Source organism: Poecilia formosa, unplaced genomic scaffold (assembly GCF_000485575.1).
Source record: "Poecilia formosa unplaced genomic scaffold, Poecilia_formosa-5.1.2 Scaffold350, whole genome shotgun sequence".
In the NCBI taxonomy this organism is placed as follows: Eukaryota; Metazoa; Chordata; class Actinopteri; order Cyprinodontiformes; family Poeciliidae; genus Poecilia; species Poecilia formosa.
This window is the reverse complement of record NW_006800289.1, coordinates 299,105-315,434: the sequence shown is the minus strand read 5'-3', so window position 1 is coordinate 315,434 and position 16,330 is coordinate 299,105. Positions and strand designations below refer to the sequence as shown.

The window sequence follows — 16,330 nt, the reverse complement described above, 5'->3', positions numbered from 1 at the left end:
TTGCCATAAGAAAAATGATTCCTCTGATTGAGCCTCAGGAGACACCAGCGTTATAAAGCCTTCAGGTCGTTATTGTAAAAATACTTATCATCAAACATGCTGTTATTTAGAGGGGAAGGGGTTCCTGCAGTAAGGGTGATAAAGAAAATGGAGCAAGGCACTAAGCTATGTTTTCTTGCCTGTTTAGGCTGCTTTATGTCTTGTATAAATTTTGTAAATCCCAGTTTCCGTTTGCAGTAAATTTGTGAATGCAATTTTGTTTTGAAAAAAAAAAAGAAATAAATATATGAATAAATAAATTACCCTGAACCAATGAATGGCCTTGATTCAAAATTGGAAAGTGTTTATCATTTTTCATGAAGCACAAAAGATATACAAATAAAACGCATAGCAAAATGCAACACGAGATGAATAATTCGTCCTTCAAAAAACATTACGCATACAATCTACTGCATGAAAAGATATGTTACCATAACAATAAACCTCACATGAGTTTGATGTGAAACAAAAGACAAGTATGTGGAAAAGCAGCTTATGGTCAATGTTAGGTACAGAAGATACAGTACAGTACAGTAAGATACTGTGGATTTCTCTTCTGAATAAACGCTGAGTCTGGGCATTATGAAATACTACTCTAAAAAGAAATGGGTAGTCACTGAGCGTTTAATATTTTCACTTGAGTCTCTACCTGATTCCTCAGTCTTTAAACATTTACAAGATGTAAAAAATGTACAAGATGTAAAAATCTAATTCAGATCCACAAGACCATCCTCAGGACATGGACAGGTCACGAATGTTATTTTTGATGGTAGGGCAGCTTTAAAAGATAATAATAATAATAATAATAATAATAATAATAATAATAATAATAATAATAATAATAATAGACTGCTTGCCATAAGGGTATACTAAAGAAAAATCAGAAAATATATTGACTAAAAACACGGATTAATATGAAAAAAAAATGGATCTTTAAAGCTTCTTCTACTGCCATCCAGTGGACACATTAAAAATTGCAACAAAGATCTGTTTTATATTTTAACATTTGGTTCATTACCAGTGATTCTTTTCCCACTTCATGAGCGCTAGTCAGTTTTAATATTGGTGAGCTATGTTTTGTGCTTCCAATAAAAATAATAATAATAATAACAATTTAAAAAAAATAGATTTCAATGAAACTATATTCTCGCTCTTATGTGTAACTGGCTGAAACTCGGAATAAAGAGCACATAAATAACATGGACTTATTATCTACGTTATTATTTCTAAGATGCTGATATAATGTGGTTAATTTATTTCTGGAAAATTTCAAAAACATATTTTGACACAGTTTGTGTAAAACTGCTTCTTTAGGTGCGGACTTATGAGGAAACGGCAAATTTGTTGACAGTGTAGCCTATTTGGGTACTTTATCTGTTTTATTTTTATTTATTTTTTAAGTTACAGAACAGGCAGGAAAAAATGTCTGTAACAGAAGCTTTTCCGGATCTTTTTTCAATGAAAGTGCTGCAAACTGAATTTTCTTTGTGTTTCTCTATCTAATGCTGTAAAAAGTTTCAGGCTAATCTTTTTATTTACCCATTTTTTTATTATTAAACGTCTTTGTTTCAGAGGGATTTGTTAGACTTAATACTTGTTCACTTGTGTTTGCTTTGCCTGAAAATAAAAATCAATACGTTTTTTAACTAATGAATATATGTATTTGGTTTAGCTACTGTATCTTAGTTATATTTTGTTGTTTACAGTCATCATCTTTTCAGCAGCCTTCCGATATTTATTTTTATTTTATGACTGTGCGTTATATTCTACGGTCAAAAATACACACATCATTGTACGCATTAGCTTATGGGGAACTCAAACGGGCTCAAATTATGACTCCATGTCCCACAATGCATTTCCTGTTTTTATTCCCATCATTCCCCGCTGCAACCCCTCCTGCACCGGTCAAGATGGCGGACAAAGCAGGTAGCTTAGCGTGTCCTCTGCTGTACTAACCGTTATTTTATATACTTTATGTGGCTTGTTGTGTGTATATATCGACTGTTTCAGTTGCTGTTTTGGTTAATTTCTCATTTCGGTGGTGATTTACTCCGCTGTGTGAGTGTTTCGGACTGAAGGCCGCACTGAATCCTTTGACTCGCGTCAAGGACTTTGCGCGTCAGCTACAACTCCATTGAAAATATCAACTTCTATGAACTGACAGCCTTTATAGTCACAAAACACACAAACAAATTACTTTCCGTTGGGATGGCGCACTTTTAACCGTTGTTTTGTTGCATATAAAGGTCTTTTTAGGTTCGCTATACTGAGTCTAAGCTAACGTTTTGGACGTGGTTTTATGAAAAATAAAATAGTTGAGTATGCTGCCGTTTCTTACTTTGTGCCATGTCCGCCCTTTTGATCAGTTCCAGTTGTCGAGAAGAGTCTGGCGGATGTGAAGCTGAAAGAGTTGCCTAGATGGCTCGCAGGTCGAGACTTGACCCCGAACGGACTCGTGAGAGGTGTCACCGGAGGTAAGCTAACCAGGAGCAGTGTCACCCATTCATCTGTAGGAATCCGTCTCTATTTTCATCAAAAAAAGAAATGTTTAGCTTAGGAAATGAGTCTGACTTTTTGCACTGTACCAGTTCTTATCTGGTCTAGGGGGTCATAATGATTTTGCATTCATACTTTAAACTTTCCGTTACGACTGGTTATGCAAAGCATCTTTTAAAAACATATTTATGTTAATTGTGATCCACATTTATCACTTTTTAACCCGACCAAGTAAAGATGTGCAACACCCTGAATCACACTTAGCCTTGTAATACCAATATTTGCAAAAAGCTGCTCAGATGAAACATTTTGCACAATTCAAATGTTGCACATGTACATTTTGCATGTAAATACTGTAATGCAAGATTTCCCCCAGAAAACTTGCTAAGCCCGGTGTTTGGGGCGCTAGGGCAGTCATTCGTTTAGTGGCCCCTCGTGTTTTTCAGTTAATACGTTTTTAAAGTTGACAGGAAATTTGAACACATCCCTCGATAATTTTGTGCTATTGGAAGATTAACACCTGAACACCAACAATAAAGTCTTAAAAAATGCAAACATTTTAAAAAGACTTAAATAAATAAGCAATGCTTAGCCTGGTGGAGGCACAAGTAAAGCCTGGTGGCCCGCCAGGCTTATAAAACACTGGGGGAAACTGGTAATGCAAGTGGCCTTTTACAAACTTTCACTGCACCAGATGCCCTGACTTGGATGAACAAAATTATGAAAATTATGAGGAAAATGTGGGTTAATCATAAGATTTTCACTTCAGTATTCATAAATAGTATTGCAGCTTCCCTAGTAATCCACCCAATTGGCCAAATGTGTTTTTGGAGGGCAGTTTTAATGCTTGGCCTCTGCCTACCAAATATTGCAATCAAAGGTTAACGTTATCAGCCCTATTTTTATTTTTTTAAAACTTTCAACTGTCCTTTTCCCAGGCTATGACTGGTACTACAAGAAGTACATCAATGTAAAGAAGGGAGGCATTGGTGGGATCTCCATGTTTCTGTTTGGATACGTGGTCATCAGCTACGTGTGGAGCTTCGACCACATCAGTAAGAAAAATGCAACTCGTACATTTCTCATACACCAACATGCCAATATTTACTTCTAAATATTTTGCTTTCATTCATTTTCCATCAGAGCACGACCGCTGGAGGAAGTACCACTGAGCGTCTCCAGCAGCCGTCACGCCATCAGGGGGTCAAACCAGCGTCTCCCCTTGCTCTTTATATGCTCAGCTACATTGTGTTAGCTGAGCAATATGTTAGTAATATTGTTTGTAATATGTGACTGTTGTGACCAATAAAAAGTATATAAACACGCGAGAGCGTCGTTTTCTGTGCAGCAACACCTCAAGGTTTGACAAAAACGCCATTTATTTGGTACAGACAATAAATCCAGACTGCATCAGTTGGCTGTGAACTAAAGCACCCCGGCTGATCCGTACCGCCGAGGCTCGGTCCGAGGCCGCCTCTGACGTCCGCGGTAGAGGCGGTCTGGTTCCTGCTGCCGCCACTTGTTGCTTCTGCAGTTAGACATTAGGGCAGCAGAATGCTGGTGCAGTCACATGGCCTGAGATGTACAGTAAGAAAGTGAAGGTAATGCGCTCGTACAGGACCGTCTTCATTTGTTTAATTCCTCCGTTTTACAAAGTTGTTTGTCCGGTAAAGTAAAAAAAAAAAAAGTTCTGAATGTTGTACATCAGCCCTTTCCTCTTCCGCAACATTAATCTGTCCTTAATTCATTCGTTGGTGTTTTTTTCCATGTGGCAGTAAACGGGAGTAGTTTAGTTTTGCGCTCACGCCGCCCGTTTCTCCTTGTGGCCGGGTCCACCTCCGTGTGGAGAAGCCGGAGGTCTCAGAGGCGTCCTGCCTTCAGCCGCTGTGACGTCCGGGGCAGCTGGTGTCCATGTTGGATTTAAACCCTGGAGGCTGAAGGCTACTGTCCACTCAGGAAGGCGAGGTGACCCTTATTACATTTGTTGGCGTAGTGGCCCTTCTCTCCACACTGCCGACAGATGAAACAAAAGGTTCAGTGATTAAATAATAAGGGCTGCAACTAACCGTTATTTTAGTAATTAATCATTTTGACTTTTAAAAAACAAAAAAAAACTGGCACATTCTGGAGATTTTCCATTTAACCACTTGAGCCTTTTAGAAATGTGTTAAAGATGCAAATAACTTTTTGTTTTTGAAAGAAAAACATTTTATTACCAAAAACAGCATCCATCTAGTGTACGGTTCGTTTGTTGCAAAGGATGCATCTGCTGCTAAAGAAATACTGTACTAATCTGTTTTTGGATTCATAATTTGATAGCAAAATTTTGGTTTATTTTCTTAGATATTGGTTTTAATCTTTTATTTATGTATCTATTCATTTATGTAATTATTCTTATCCATTACAATTGGTTGTTTTGTTCTTGTTTCCTGCCCTTTGAGATCTAAGAATTTAAAGGGTATTATAAATATTATAAATTAAATACATTATTAATAAAGGTACCTAATTGTTTTTGCAAAATTTGAACCAGGTGAAGCTAAAACTATGCCACTTAAGAACAGGTTTACAGGTAAACTTGTTTATTTTACATATCTTAAATGCAAAGTATTTTTGTACAGTTTTGGCATCATTATTGCTCCAAGTATGTTGGGGGATTTTTTAGCAAGTGGCCATTTTTAGAGTTCTGTATACTCCAGTAAACGATTAATCGATTACTAATTTAGTTGACGATTATTTAATTGATTAATTGTTTCAGCCCTACTTTAAATATTCAAAATTCATATTTCTCAAGAGTTGGAAAAGGCATAAAACTTTATATGTGGACAAAGCTTTAACATTCAAATTTTATAATAAAACCCAAAAGGTAAATCTTAACCCCTGAATCAGTTATTCATACAAGACACTGTAAGTTATCCTAATTACATTTTTCGCCACAGGGAGATTTAACGCGACGCCTCACCTTGTAGCAGGTGACCTGGTCCAGAGGCCGAGGCCCTCTGTTGACGGACATGTGGTTCTGCTGGACTCCAGAGTTTATGTTGTTCTGCGGCCGCTGGATGGGGCTGGTGTTGGTCAGCTGGATGAGAGAGAGCGATGAGCGGTTGACAGACGCAGCCTGCAACGAGAAACAAACTCTGGCAAATCAACAACGGCAGCGAACAAACGAGGTGAAGCAAGAGTCAGACGTTTTTAGTGAAGCTACAAAGAGTCAGATATCTGCAGTTTAAAGCTAGATATTAGACCAACTGTTTAATTGCAGGATTTAAAACAAGTGAGTGTGTATTCATCTATGCATCACGTTACCTTGGTCTGAATTTGTGCTTGTTGTGGCAGAGGAGGCTGTTCGGACGTTCCCATTGGCAGCTCAAACCGAGGGCTGTTGGAAAAAATATACATATTAAATCTATAAAACTCTCAGATTTGAAAATATTTATCCAAATAAAACACACTTTTTTTAATGAAATCTAATCTTTATTTACAAGGTTAAAAAAAGATGTGATGGCTGTAAAACTGTAACAGAGTGGTAGACTTACTGCATAAATTTACAAGCTTTCCCTTCAGGACAGAAGCCCACCAGGTAGTTTACACAGATTACCCGCCGTGTGTGTCTGTGTCTGCAGTCGGGACCTGAGGCAGGAAAGAGTCGCACGGAGTTAGAGGAGAAATCCATAATATGACGTCAAGATTTCTGGGCACTCTGCCAGAAATGTGAAGATGTGTTACATCTTCACATCTCATGAGTATTTACACGTCTAGTCAGGATGCAGCCACAAACTAAAACAAAACTCAACAGGTTTCAGATCTGAACTCTGTTTTAATTTAAACTATTCCAGTGTAGGCAGTGGATCTCCCACCCTAACTAATAGTTGTCCCGTTGACAAACTATCACACAGGAGCTGGGAATCTCTCCAGCTTTTGTTTCACGTCTCTTTCATAATTGTGTGAGATTATGCGTTGGTCTATCGCTCATAATCACAATAAAACACACCAAAGTTTGTGGCTGTAATGTGAAAAGTACCAACGGTTCTCCAAGAGACAACTGGACCTCACCGTGTTTACAGAATCCTCGGTCGTACCACGGACAGTCTTTGATCTTTGACTCCGGGTCGATGTGCAGGAAGGGACACTCCTTGTTGCTACACTCTCCTGAGGGTTGAAACGCAATCATTGGCATCAAACGGTTGGTGACCGATTGCCCAGGTCAAGTACAATTGAAACGTGAGCGCGAACAAACCGAATTTTGAGTAGAAGTAGCATTCGGGCATCTTGGTCATGTCGTACTCGTGGAGAAACTCGCACTGGTCTCCCTTCTTGCACAGGCCTCTGAGCCAGTGTTTACACACCACCGTCTTCTCTCCGCTGATATGACGAAACGGACACATCCCGCCTGCAAAATGCAACATGAGGGATTACAACTCATCACGCAGAAACGATTGGAAAAAAAATTATTTCATCCCTAACTGTTCTACCAAGTCTATAGCGTTATTCTCAGAACGATAAAATTGTTTGCCTTTTTCCCCCCTCCAAACATATTTACAAAACTCTCAGTCCATTTTTAATATATCTGTGTGCAACTTTAACTGTTGCTCAGCTTTTACTGTCAGTAAATGTTAAGTCTGTCTTTTTGATGTTTGAATTTGACATGCACATTTTGTACATTTTAAATTAACCAAATCAGTTGCACATTCCGTTGAAGTGAAGTGCACCTTTCCTTATAAACTACACTGTATTTATGTTTAAATTTTGCCCTCACTGTACAGTATTTTTACTCTTTATCCAGTTTTTTTTCCTATATTTTATAAATGATCCAAGAAGGATTTTCAATCTAGAACACTTAACACATCAGCTGTTAAAAGATACGATCTGCTGAGATTGGATTTGTGAACAGAGGTCTTTAGTGGTAGCTGAGCTGCTAACGCAACACCTGCCGAAATTGTGGTTTACCTTTCATACAAGCTCCCCTCATGAAGAACTCACACACAGCTGACCCGGACTCTGAAAGCAGACACATGTCATCACACGGTCAATAGAAAGCTAAATAAAGGGAACATGTGCGTCCACTGAAGTTTAGTGTCTGCTAGCTCCTCCAATGGTTCACACACAGCGGCTAGCAGCGGTTAGCACAGCGGCACTTACTATCCATGCCAGGGAAAGGCAGAGGCTGCGCTCCGAGCTGCTGCTCCACAGCAAACTCCAGGTCAAACTTGATGTGATCCACGTTGGCCAGTAACTCCTGCATGTCTGCGTCAGTTTGCAGCTTTCAAACTCAAACAACTGTACGGTTAGTTTTCCGTTAAGCTAACCTGCAACCGAACCCTGTTAGCTAGTAGCTAACCAGTCTCTGGCAGCTAAACGGGTTAGCTAGGCTAACCGACGAGCGAATAACAACCGCAAACCATCGACTTTGTTTTGGTTTGTAGCTTCGGTGTTTCAGAAACAGCCTGGAAACATTAACATGGCTCGTAGCTGTTAGTGTTTTTATTATCGGACGGCTTCTCACTCCGTGTGAGGAGGCGCGCGCACCAGAAGCAGACAGCACTAATCGATGCGCGAGTTGTTACTGTTAGACCACCGAGCATCCCTCACGAGATGTTTTCATTTCTGGTAGATTATCGATGTTTTCAAAAAGTATTTTACAACAGTGAAAACAATAAAATATATTACTTAAGTTATCACAATTTTAGATGTTGACCCAAGCTAAAAATTTTTGATAAGTATGTAAATGCGTAGGCTGTTTACATATTTCTCTTAACCTTTTAGCTTAAGGTCTTTCTATTATAGAAAACCACCAGCACATAAATGAGCTACAATTATGATAAATTTTACATATTTTTTTCGATAACGTCTTTTGACTTGAAGTTAAAAGAATAAGTAATATCGTTGTTTTTAATTTTTTTTCACAACAATTAAAATTTCTTTAAATCTAACACAAGTATCTCAATATGTTTTCATATTTAAAAAACCTAACACTTGCTTGTTTTAATTTTTTTATTTATTTAAAGATTGCAACAATATTGGTTTATTTGTGAAATTATTTTGCATTATTTACATCCAGAATTTTCATTTATAAAAATATTACATTGCATTATTTCCTGAAGTAGCTTGTAAACACTTAATAACTGTGAAAACAATTCAGAAGTTAATGATTTTTTTCAATTGTATCATCTTTGTAGCTGCAGTGTCAAACATTTTGCTTCAACATTTAAGCTTGTCTCTATACCAAAAAAAAATAGCTGCACATAAAATTTTGCATCCAACTCTGTTAGACTAATTGTGGTTTGGATTATTGCTTGAGCGAGTCGACCTCTATATAGTATGAGAGAAACCCTTAATCATGTTACCCAGTTTACCTACTGTAGACTAGTAGTAGGTTATGGAAAAATGCAATTGAAATAATTAGTAAAGAGGCAAAAAATGACACCCAGGTGGCTAGGAAACATCCCATAACAGATGGATACTTTTTGTACCTGAAATAAAAATCAGTCATAAAATGATACAGGTACAAAACAACATATAAAGGCAACAACTGGTGAATGGGAATATCAGCCAGCTCCCAGTTTGGTTGTGGATTCCCCCACTGCTTCATCCCCAACATGATTTCTTATCCACGTAAGGCCAACAACCGAAACTTCACCTGTGCAAAACGACAAATGGAAAAAATGGGCACCACCTGTTTCAAAGACATAATCGGGTGTCTGGATTTGAGCAGCGACCCTGCCCGAGTGTCTACAGTTCAGGAAGGCCCGGCATGGGGAACTGCCCGGTGAAGGCCTCCACCTCAGTCCGGATCTCAGCCACCCGCTGCTGCAGCTTCCCTCCCTGCGCCAACGCCTGGACGAACTCCTTCAGGGTGGCCCGGGGGTCCAGACTTCTCTGCACTTCCAAAGTCAACTCAATACCTGGAGGGAGAAAGTATGGCGAACCTTATACTTAAATAATGCTTGTTGTGGTGAATGTCTCCTTTTTGCTACTGAAGCTTACCTCTGTGGATAAAACGTGCCACTTTTTTGAAGTCTTCCTCTACCAAACCTCTGGAGGTCAGAGCTGGAGAGCCAAACCTCAGACCGCTTGGGAGCAAAGCACTAGTAGCACCTATGGAGAAAAAAAAAAGAGAAAAATCACACACACATACATTTTATGTATGCAATGATCTTTTTGGTGTAGTTTTCAAACATAATTTTCTTCAGACCAATTTAAAGGTTGATTTTTTTTTAATTGCTCTTTTGTTTACATTAACAAAATGTAAATGGCTTGGCAGTCCATGGCTTTTCCTACTGCCCTCTTATGAACCAGATTTTACAGGACCAATCTTATATAATACCCTTTCAAAGGACATTGTTTTATTATAGCTTGTATTATTATAGTATCATTATAGGAATCAATAATTTAGCATATACTACTTCAACTGGACACCTTTAGATACTTGACTACAAAACTGCAAACCAGAAATAGGAGGGAGCGGGGGGGATACAAGCCTAAAAAAATAGAGACTCAGGTGTGGAATAATTGTTGTGAAGAGTTAAAACTATGTTCAATAAAAACAAAAAAGTATAAAAATCACTTTCTAAAAAAAAATACAATAATTTTTGATTATGATTGTTTTTTTTTTCTTTTTTACAAGTTTATCTACAGTTGGAATTTATTGGGGATATGTTTTAGAAAATATATTTGAAAAATTTGGCTGCTTTAATTCTGATGATGGTGTATTTATACATAAAAGTGAAGCTATAACATGCTTCTGATTCCACCTACACATTTTAGTCTTTCCATTGACAAGCATTTAAATATTATCTATTTCTGTACTAGTTTTGGTTTTTTTTCTTTTTCTTTTTTTGTTTTGCTTATATTTTTTCTGCATTGTTTTTTCCCCTCTCTCTCTCTCTTTTTTATAAATTACCAGAATAAATAAATACACATCAATTTAAAAAATGGTTTCCGCAATAGGTTTATTAATCTCTCCAAACTGCCTTTGCGTATCAGTGTGTGTGTAGATGATGGCAGAGGTGGTTGCTCTCAGTTTCACCTCTGTCCATGTTACTTATAGAATAATATAATGAATACCTAGACAGGTGTTCTTGTTGCAAGAAATGGCGCAGGCTTGCAAGACCTTCTCAGCTCGTCCTCCATCAGTTTCTTTATCGCGCAAGTCCACCAGGATCAGATGATTGTCAGAACCGCCTGTACAGGAAGCAACAAACAGCAGAAAAAGATCCAGCACACACAATATACAAACTCAAATCACTCGCAATAATAGAAAATCTATTGTCTTAACAAAACGTGCCAGACTCCAGTCCTTGTAGTGCTACTTTTCTGCTCCTATTAGATGCATTTGTTTTTTAACAGAACTGATTCGAATGAATGACTGTCTATCTGGTGTCTGTGGAGATGAATGGCATGATAATGGAGGAATTTCACCATTTCATTAATGTTGTTCATGTTGGAGATGGGAAGCATCTAATGGATGCAGGATGGTAGCTCTCGAGAATGAAAGTAAACAGAATTACTTGGAAGCGTTTCCCATTGCTGTAAGAAAATAATCATTTCTGCCTGGATGTTTCTAATTAGCCCAATATGTGTGCGATGCCTACCAGTGACGATCTTGTAGCCGAGGTCCGTGAGGGAACTGGACAGAGCTTTGCAGTTAGCAAGAACCTGCAGCTGGTAAGCCTTAAACTCTGGAGTCATGGCTTGTTTCAGAGCCACGGCAACACCTGCCAGGGGCGGACATTACCTCAGTGACAGAGCTGCTGCTGCTGCCATTAAAGACAAATGATAACGATAAAAATTGTACCTGCAATTGCATTGTTGTGTGGCCCTCCCTGCAGCCCTGGAAACACAGCCTGGTTGATCAAAAACTCCAAGTTGTACAGCGTCTTCTTGCCGTTGGTGTCCACACTCCTTACTCCTGGAGAAAAGGGAGAAACAGAAAAAAAAAAACCTTTAAAACATGAGCAGACAGGTATTGTGGGAGCATTAAGTCACTTACCATAAGTTTTATTCAAGTGTTTTGGGTCTTTCCTACCTTTCCGATAAAAGATAAGTCCACCACGGCAACCTCGCAAACTTTTGTGAGTCGTTGTCGTGACGATGTCACAGTGGTCAAAGGGCGACGGCACGACTCCGGCAGCCACCAGTCCGCCAATGTGAGCCATGTCTCCCATCAGATAGGCGCCGTTCTCATTGGCAATCTGCTTCAAGTGGGCGTAGTCAAGGTTACGAGAATAGCAGGTCGTTCCTTAAAAAGTGGAACCAAACAAAGGTAAAGAAGTTAAGTAAAACAGAAGGTATACATACACACACTCTGTGTGTGTGTGTGTGTAAATTACCTGCAATGATGAGCTTGGGTTGGAACAGCCGTGCAGTTTCTTGGAGTTTATCGTAATCAATGTACCCGGTTTCTGGAATCACCTAGCAGCAATTTCAGCACTCGACAAGTTAAGACGCATAAATCATCTGTCTTGCATTTGCATTTTGAATGTTTGAGAAAGAACAGCAATACGGCATCAGAACAGATTGTTCTTCATTGCTATGTTGCTACATTTATGAACATATCCTAAAATAATTTATGGCCACAGGTTAAGTTAACCTATAAGGAAATCTGATCTCATTTTACTTCTGCAAGACCTGCAAATTTTGATATTATTAAAGTAAAAAAAGAAAAGTGTAATAGTCTTTTCTCCTATTTTTCCAAAGCAAATTCAGCTACAGCAGAGAGCTGTGATGATTAGTAGCCAGATTTTGGCCTCCTGTCTGAACAAAACATATGCTAACACTGACAGATTGTGTTTTTAAAAAAAATAACTGATAACTCCAGAGTTTCCTGTTGCTAGATTTTACCTTCAAAATTAGTAGTTGGTTGTCATATTTCTTAGTGTCTGAGCTAAATGAAAAAGTGTCTGACTGCATCTGATGCCTGGATATACATCAGTGTTTAAACTTTTCCCAACTGTCAGATAATTAGCATTAGCTTCACGCGACTTTTCAGGTCAAAACGACATGTTGTGAGAATTATGGACTAACTTATGTTGTTTGAATAAAGTGACAGTTTTTCTAAAAAAAATAATAATAATGAAAAAAAAAAACAATTTCATCATTGCATAACTAAGCCTTCATGAGTAAAACATAATCTAATGCTTCAACTCACCAGAGCAATTGTTAACACGATAACTGTACAGTTTGCTAACACATATTAAATATTTGCCATTTGCTACTTAGAAGCAAATCAAATTAAAGCAAATCAAATTAGGACCATTTTAAATCCCTGGACATGGTGCCGGTTTGTTAGGTCTTCCATTAATTGCACTCAGGCATCATTTCTCCTGACTTCTTTGTCTTCAGTGCACATATGACTGTACTAGTGATACTGACATTGATTGTAGGATTTTGTATTTTCAATCATGCACCAATAAGATTATAACGTATCGTTTGTGTTGTCAAAGAACGATCACTCTCTTCTCCAGTAAGAATGCAATTTATTTACAACAAACTCAACAAAATGCATTGAGAATCAGCTGCCTTGGTTACATAATTAGTGTTTATTAATTAGTAATTGGTGTCAGACTTGGACTGAATCCATTTTCGAATGTTTCTGGTCAAAACTTTTAAGGAATCTGAGGAAGACATGCTTAGAGCTTGTACTCCGTCCAAGTACATACCCCACAATCAACTGGATTTTAAGAAACCTTTTCCTGGGTGTTTAATTGTCCAGTTGTTAAAAAAATTAATAAAAAAAAAACAACAACGTGCGAACTCAAACCTTGTATGGCATAGTTTCAAAGAAGATGGACGTTGCTGAGATTTTCTTCCCTTCAGTCATAAAGCCATGTGACAGGTGACCCCCGTCGGGAAGGTCCAGGCCCATGATCCGACCATGTGGCTCCACAACGGCCGTGTAGACCGCAAAGTTGGCAGGGGACCCTTACGGAGTGAAACAGACACGTGTGAAGACAGTGTAGCAGATCTTAGAGGCAGGTTGATCAGGATTTCACACCTGAGTACGGCCGCACGTTCACTCCCCATTTCTCAGAGTCCAAACCGAAGACCTCCAGGGCCCTCCTCTGACAGAGAGTTTCCAGTTCATCGTTATACTCCAGCCCGTCGTAGTAGCAGCTACACAGACGCAGCACACCTGTATTTATTGCATGATAAAATCAAATCTGCCATAATGTGAGCCTCTAGCAGGAAATGCACCTCTGACCAGGAAACCCTTTAGAGTACTTGTTGGTCAAACAGGAGCCAAGAGCCTCCAGGACGGCTCTGCTGGTGAAGTTCTCGGACGCTATCAGCTCCAGACTGTTCGTCTGCTTGTGCTTCTCCTTTTTTATGATAGAAAACACCTAAATAAACAAACAAACAAAAACACTGTCCAATATTGATCTAATTTATAGAGAAACAGATCGTCCATTCAAAGTCCAGTGAAGACGAACCTCTGAGTCGTTGATCGCCAGAGGCTCCACCATCATGTCCTGGTGTGACTCCCATCCTTCTTTACTCACAGAGCAGCCATTTGGTCGAGGCATAGCTGCTGCTTTTCTGCTCACAAACGGTAGAAATATAAACAATAAGTTGCATTTTTATCCCTATGATCAACAGAATAAATCATGAAGTCTGCAGTTGTTTGGCTCTCCAGTGATTCTCCACTTTGCCTTGCACCTGCTTGTCTTGTTTTACAAGATTAACACTTCCAGCTGACAGGTAGCAATCTACAAATTAATCACCTCAAAAAGCACAACAGAGGAAAACGGAACAAAACAAAAAACAGAGGTCGTCAGTTACAACCGTCTGTTTTTTTCCAGCTCACTCAAGACATCTCATTACCAATGTGAGCAGCACAGGAGCAAAAATGAGCCAAAGAGCCAAAGAAATGAAATTAAATCGATCAGAGCCCTCACTCGGATAACTTGTATCAAAACTGGAACTTGCTTGGTTTTTATTATTATTTCTACTTGCTTGTGCAAACATCAGCTCTGAGAAGCCAACATGGACAGAAGTTATGAATCCTACCAACCAAATGATGGAGACGCCATTCGATTTCATTGTTTTAGGTTTAATCGACGCGAAAACAAACACCAGCATGTGTTGTTTCTCCTTCTGTTCTGTTTGAAGGTTTGTTATTAGCAACTTTTTCCAGGGATCCTTTCCAATCCTTTGTCTTTTTTTTTTTTCTAAAAACTGGACTCATTTAGCAGCTGCTGAAAGTTGAAATGTGACCTCACTGCAATGACGATATGTAAACATAGCTTCCTTATTAAAAAAAGAAATTTTTAGCAAATTCTTTCATTTAAAAAAATCTTCTTACCAGCTGATGAGACTCTTTCTCTGTTAAAGGTGGAGCTGGAGACAGAATCCCAGCAAAAAGACAACGCTCCTTTCTTTCCTGTCTGTCCTGTGAATTCAAAGGACTGAAATCTTTTCCTGGTGCCAGGCACTTACCTACCTGCCAGGAACTTGCCTACATACCTGTCCGTGGGAGTGGTTGGCACTCCCACGGACAGGGGGAGTGCCAACCACTCCCCCTGTGGAATCTCCTTGGATCTCCCGGGCGGGGCGGGTATCGAGCATCGTCGATTCTCAGCTGTTTATTTCCTCATGTCCGTCTCACTAAATTCTGCTTTATCTGCCTGAAGCTGAACCTTTTTGCTCACTGTCAAGTTCACAAGAGGAATAATCAACATTTTCTGCAAAACAAGGGAAAACGTCCTGTTCACAAATAATCTGAGGATGAGATTGGAAAGCATTAAGGAGTCAAATTCACATCCAATCAGAGAGCAGCAGCATATTCTGCAATGTTTTACAGCATCTTTTGTACTTCATGGACTTTTTCACATTTTGCCACAGCCACAAACTTTAATGAATTTTATTAATATTTTGTGTCACTGACAAAACAAATAATTGTGGAGAAGTGGAAGAAAATTATAGAGGCTTTTCAAAAGGTTTTACAAATAAAGGACTGGAAAGAGTCCTTTCCTTTGGTTTTGGTTTGTCTGCATTTAAATGAGCCTTTCTGCTAATTTGAATGGATGGACACATATGATCATATTTAAGTCGTTGAACTCTGGAAGAAAATTTAAAAACATAAATATGGTTTAATTAAACATTCCTGTTAAGCAACATGTAAAGAAAAAGTGTTTCTTATGGATTAATTAAGGATGAGAAAGAGAAAAACCTGACCAGCTTTTTTGTTTTTTTTTACCAAATAACAAACCAGATCTGTTCATATGTAAATATTTCATAGAGAGTTACTAAATTCATGATCTGGAATTAAAATTATAATTCTTTTTGTCATCGTTGTACAAGAAAGCACAATAAAATAAATAGAGAAAAATAGCAGCTCTCAAAAGCAGTGCGAAAACAGAAGAAAAAGTAAAAACAAATAGAAACAGCAGAGAATGTAGAAATATCGCTCCTGATATCTGATGATATTGTACTAATAAAATGATGATTGTTCAGGATTTAAATGCATTTTTTGTGTTCTGGGCAGAAACGTTTTTTTAGTCTGTTTGTTCTAGTCTTTATAGCCACTTATCTCAGGTGAACTTACGACCTTGTGAGCACAATGAGCGCTTCTGAAAATGGTCAAAACGGATCATTATTGTAAAGTTGTGAAGCAGCGTGGTGTTATAGTTTGAAATGTTTGATTTGGCAAATATAGAACAGGTTTTCTGGCAAGAATGTTTTGTTCCTTCCTCACCCTTAATTAACTCATGATAAACACTTGTTGATTCATAAAGTGTTTACAAACAGCAGCATTTTTAATTAAATATTGGCATATATTATTAGACGTGCTTTTTGAGCA

General features: G+C 38.4%; 3 protein-coding genes across 4 annotated transcripts; 1 reads left to right on the top strand and 2 right to left on the bottom strand.

Annotated features, from left to right (window-relative positions):
- Positions 1-1,865: 1,865 nt before the first annotated feature.
- Positions 1,866-3,861, top strand: atp5mf (ATP synthase membrane subunit f). Of its 2 annotated transcripts, none has more exons than XM_007574357.2 (4): positions 1,866-1,965; positions 2,406-2,513; positions 3,474-3,590; positions 3,679-3,860. In XM_007574357.2, the coding sequence occupies exons 1-4, from the start codon at positions 1,872-1,874 to the stop codon at positions 3,705-3,707; spliced, it is 348 nt and encodes a 115-aa protein (XP_007574419.2). In that variant the 5' UTR covers positions 1,866-1,871; the 3' UTR covers positions 3,708-3,860. The 2 variants fall into 2 exon arrangements, with proteins under 2 accessions (XP_007574419.2, XP_016517426.1); XM_016661940.1 differs by having other exon boundaries at positions 1,867-1,965; positions 2,406-2,502; positions 3,472-3,590; positions 3,679-3,861.
- Positions 3,862-3,901: 40 nt separating this feature from the next.
- cpsf4 (cleavage and polyadenylation specific factor 4) lies at positions 3,902-8,090 on the bottom strand. The gene is made up of 8 exons (XM_007574356.2): positions 7,672-8,090; positions 7,480-7,530; positions 6,770-6,922; positions 6,586-6,681; positions 6,069-6,162; positions 5,839-5,911; positions 5,495-5,650; positions 3,902-4,545 (listed from the first exon to the last, which is right to left on the bottom strand). Exons 1-8 carry the CDS (start codon positions 7,772-7,774, stop codon positions 4,477-4,479), a joined length of 795 nt encoding a protein of 264 aa, XP_007574418.1. The 5' UTR covers positions 7,775-8,090; the 3' UTR covers positions 3,902-4,476.
- A 941-nt stretch (positions 8,091-9,031) lies between these two features.
- LOC103153435 (serine hydroxymethyltransferase, cytosolic-like) lies at positions 9,032-14,922 on the bottom strand. Its single transcript, XM_007574354.2, has 12 exons — positions 14,834-14,922; positions 13,962-14,067; positions 13,726-13,871; positions 13,526-13,644; positions 13,292-13,452; positions 11,862-11,943; positions 11,558-11,770; positions 11,327-11,440; positions 11,124-11,246; positions 10,597-10,713; positions 9,517-9,627; positions 9,032-9,434 (listed from the first exon to the last, which is right to left on the bottom strand). The coding sequence occupies exons 2-12, from the start codon at positions 14,052-14,054 to the stop codon at positions 9,262-9,264; spliced, it is 1,452 nt and encodes a 483-aa protein (XP_007574416.1). The 5' UTR covers positions 14,055-14,067; positions 14,834-14,922; the 3' UTR covers positions 9,032-9,261.
- Positions 14,923-16,330: the final 1,408 nt, after the last annotated feature.

What these genes read in the sequence shown, in the direction of transcription:
- atp5mf (XM_007574357.2), top strand. Translation starts at nt 1,872, where the DNA reads ATGACTCCATGTCCCACAATGCATTTCCTGTTTTTATTCCCATCATTC. An exon ending in CGTGAGAGGTGTCACCGGAG is followed by an intron (nt 2,514 to 3,473) that starts GTAAGCTAACCA and finishes TCCTTTTCCCAG; the next exon opens with GCTATGACTGGTACTACAAG. An exon ending in GTGGAGCTTCGACCACATCA is followed by an intron (nt 3,591 to 3,678) that starts GTAAGAAAAATG and finishes ATTTTCCATCAG; the next exon opens with AGCACGACCGCTGGAGGAAG.
- cpsf4 (XM_007574356.2), bottom strand. Translation starts at nt 7,774, where the DNA reads ATGCAGGAGTTACTGGCCAACGTGGATCACATCAAGTTTGACCTGGAG. An exon ending in CCGAGGATTCTGTAAACACG is followed by an intron (nt 6,163 to 6,585) that starts GTGAGGTCCAGT and finishes TTCCTGCCTCAG; the next exon opens with GTCCCGACTGCAGACACAGA. An exon ending in AAGCACAAATTCAGACCAAG is followed by an intron (nt 5,651 to 5,838) that starts GTAACGTGATGC and finishes TTCTCGTTGCAG; the next exon opens with GCTGCGTCTGTCAACCGCTC.
- LOC103153435 (XM_007574354.2), bottom strand. Translation starts at nt 14,054, where the DNA reads ATGCCTCGACCAAATGGCTGCTCTGTGAGTAAAGAAGGATGGGAGTCA. An exon ending in GAACGTGCGGCCGTACTCAG is followed by an intron (nt 13,453 to 13,525) that starts GTGTGAAATCCT and finishes TCACTCCGTAAG; the next exon opens with GGTCCCCTGCCAACTTTGCG. An exon ending in ACACAACAATGCAATTGCAG is followed by an intron (nt 11,247 to 11,326) that starts GTACAATTTTTA and finishes CGCCCCTGGCAG; the next exon opens with GTGTTGCCGTGGCTCTGAAA.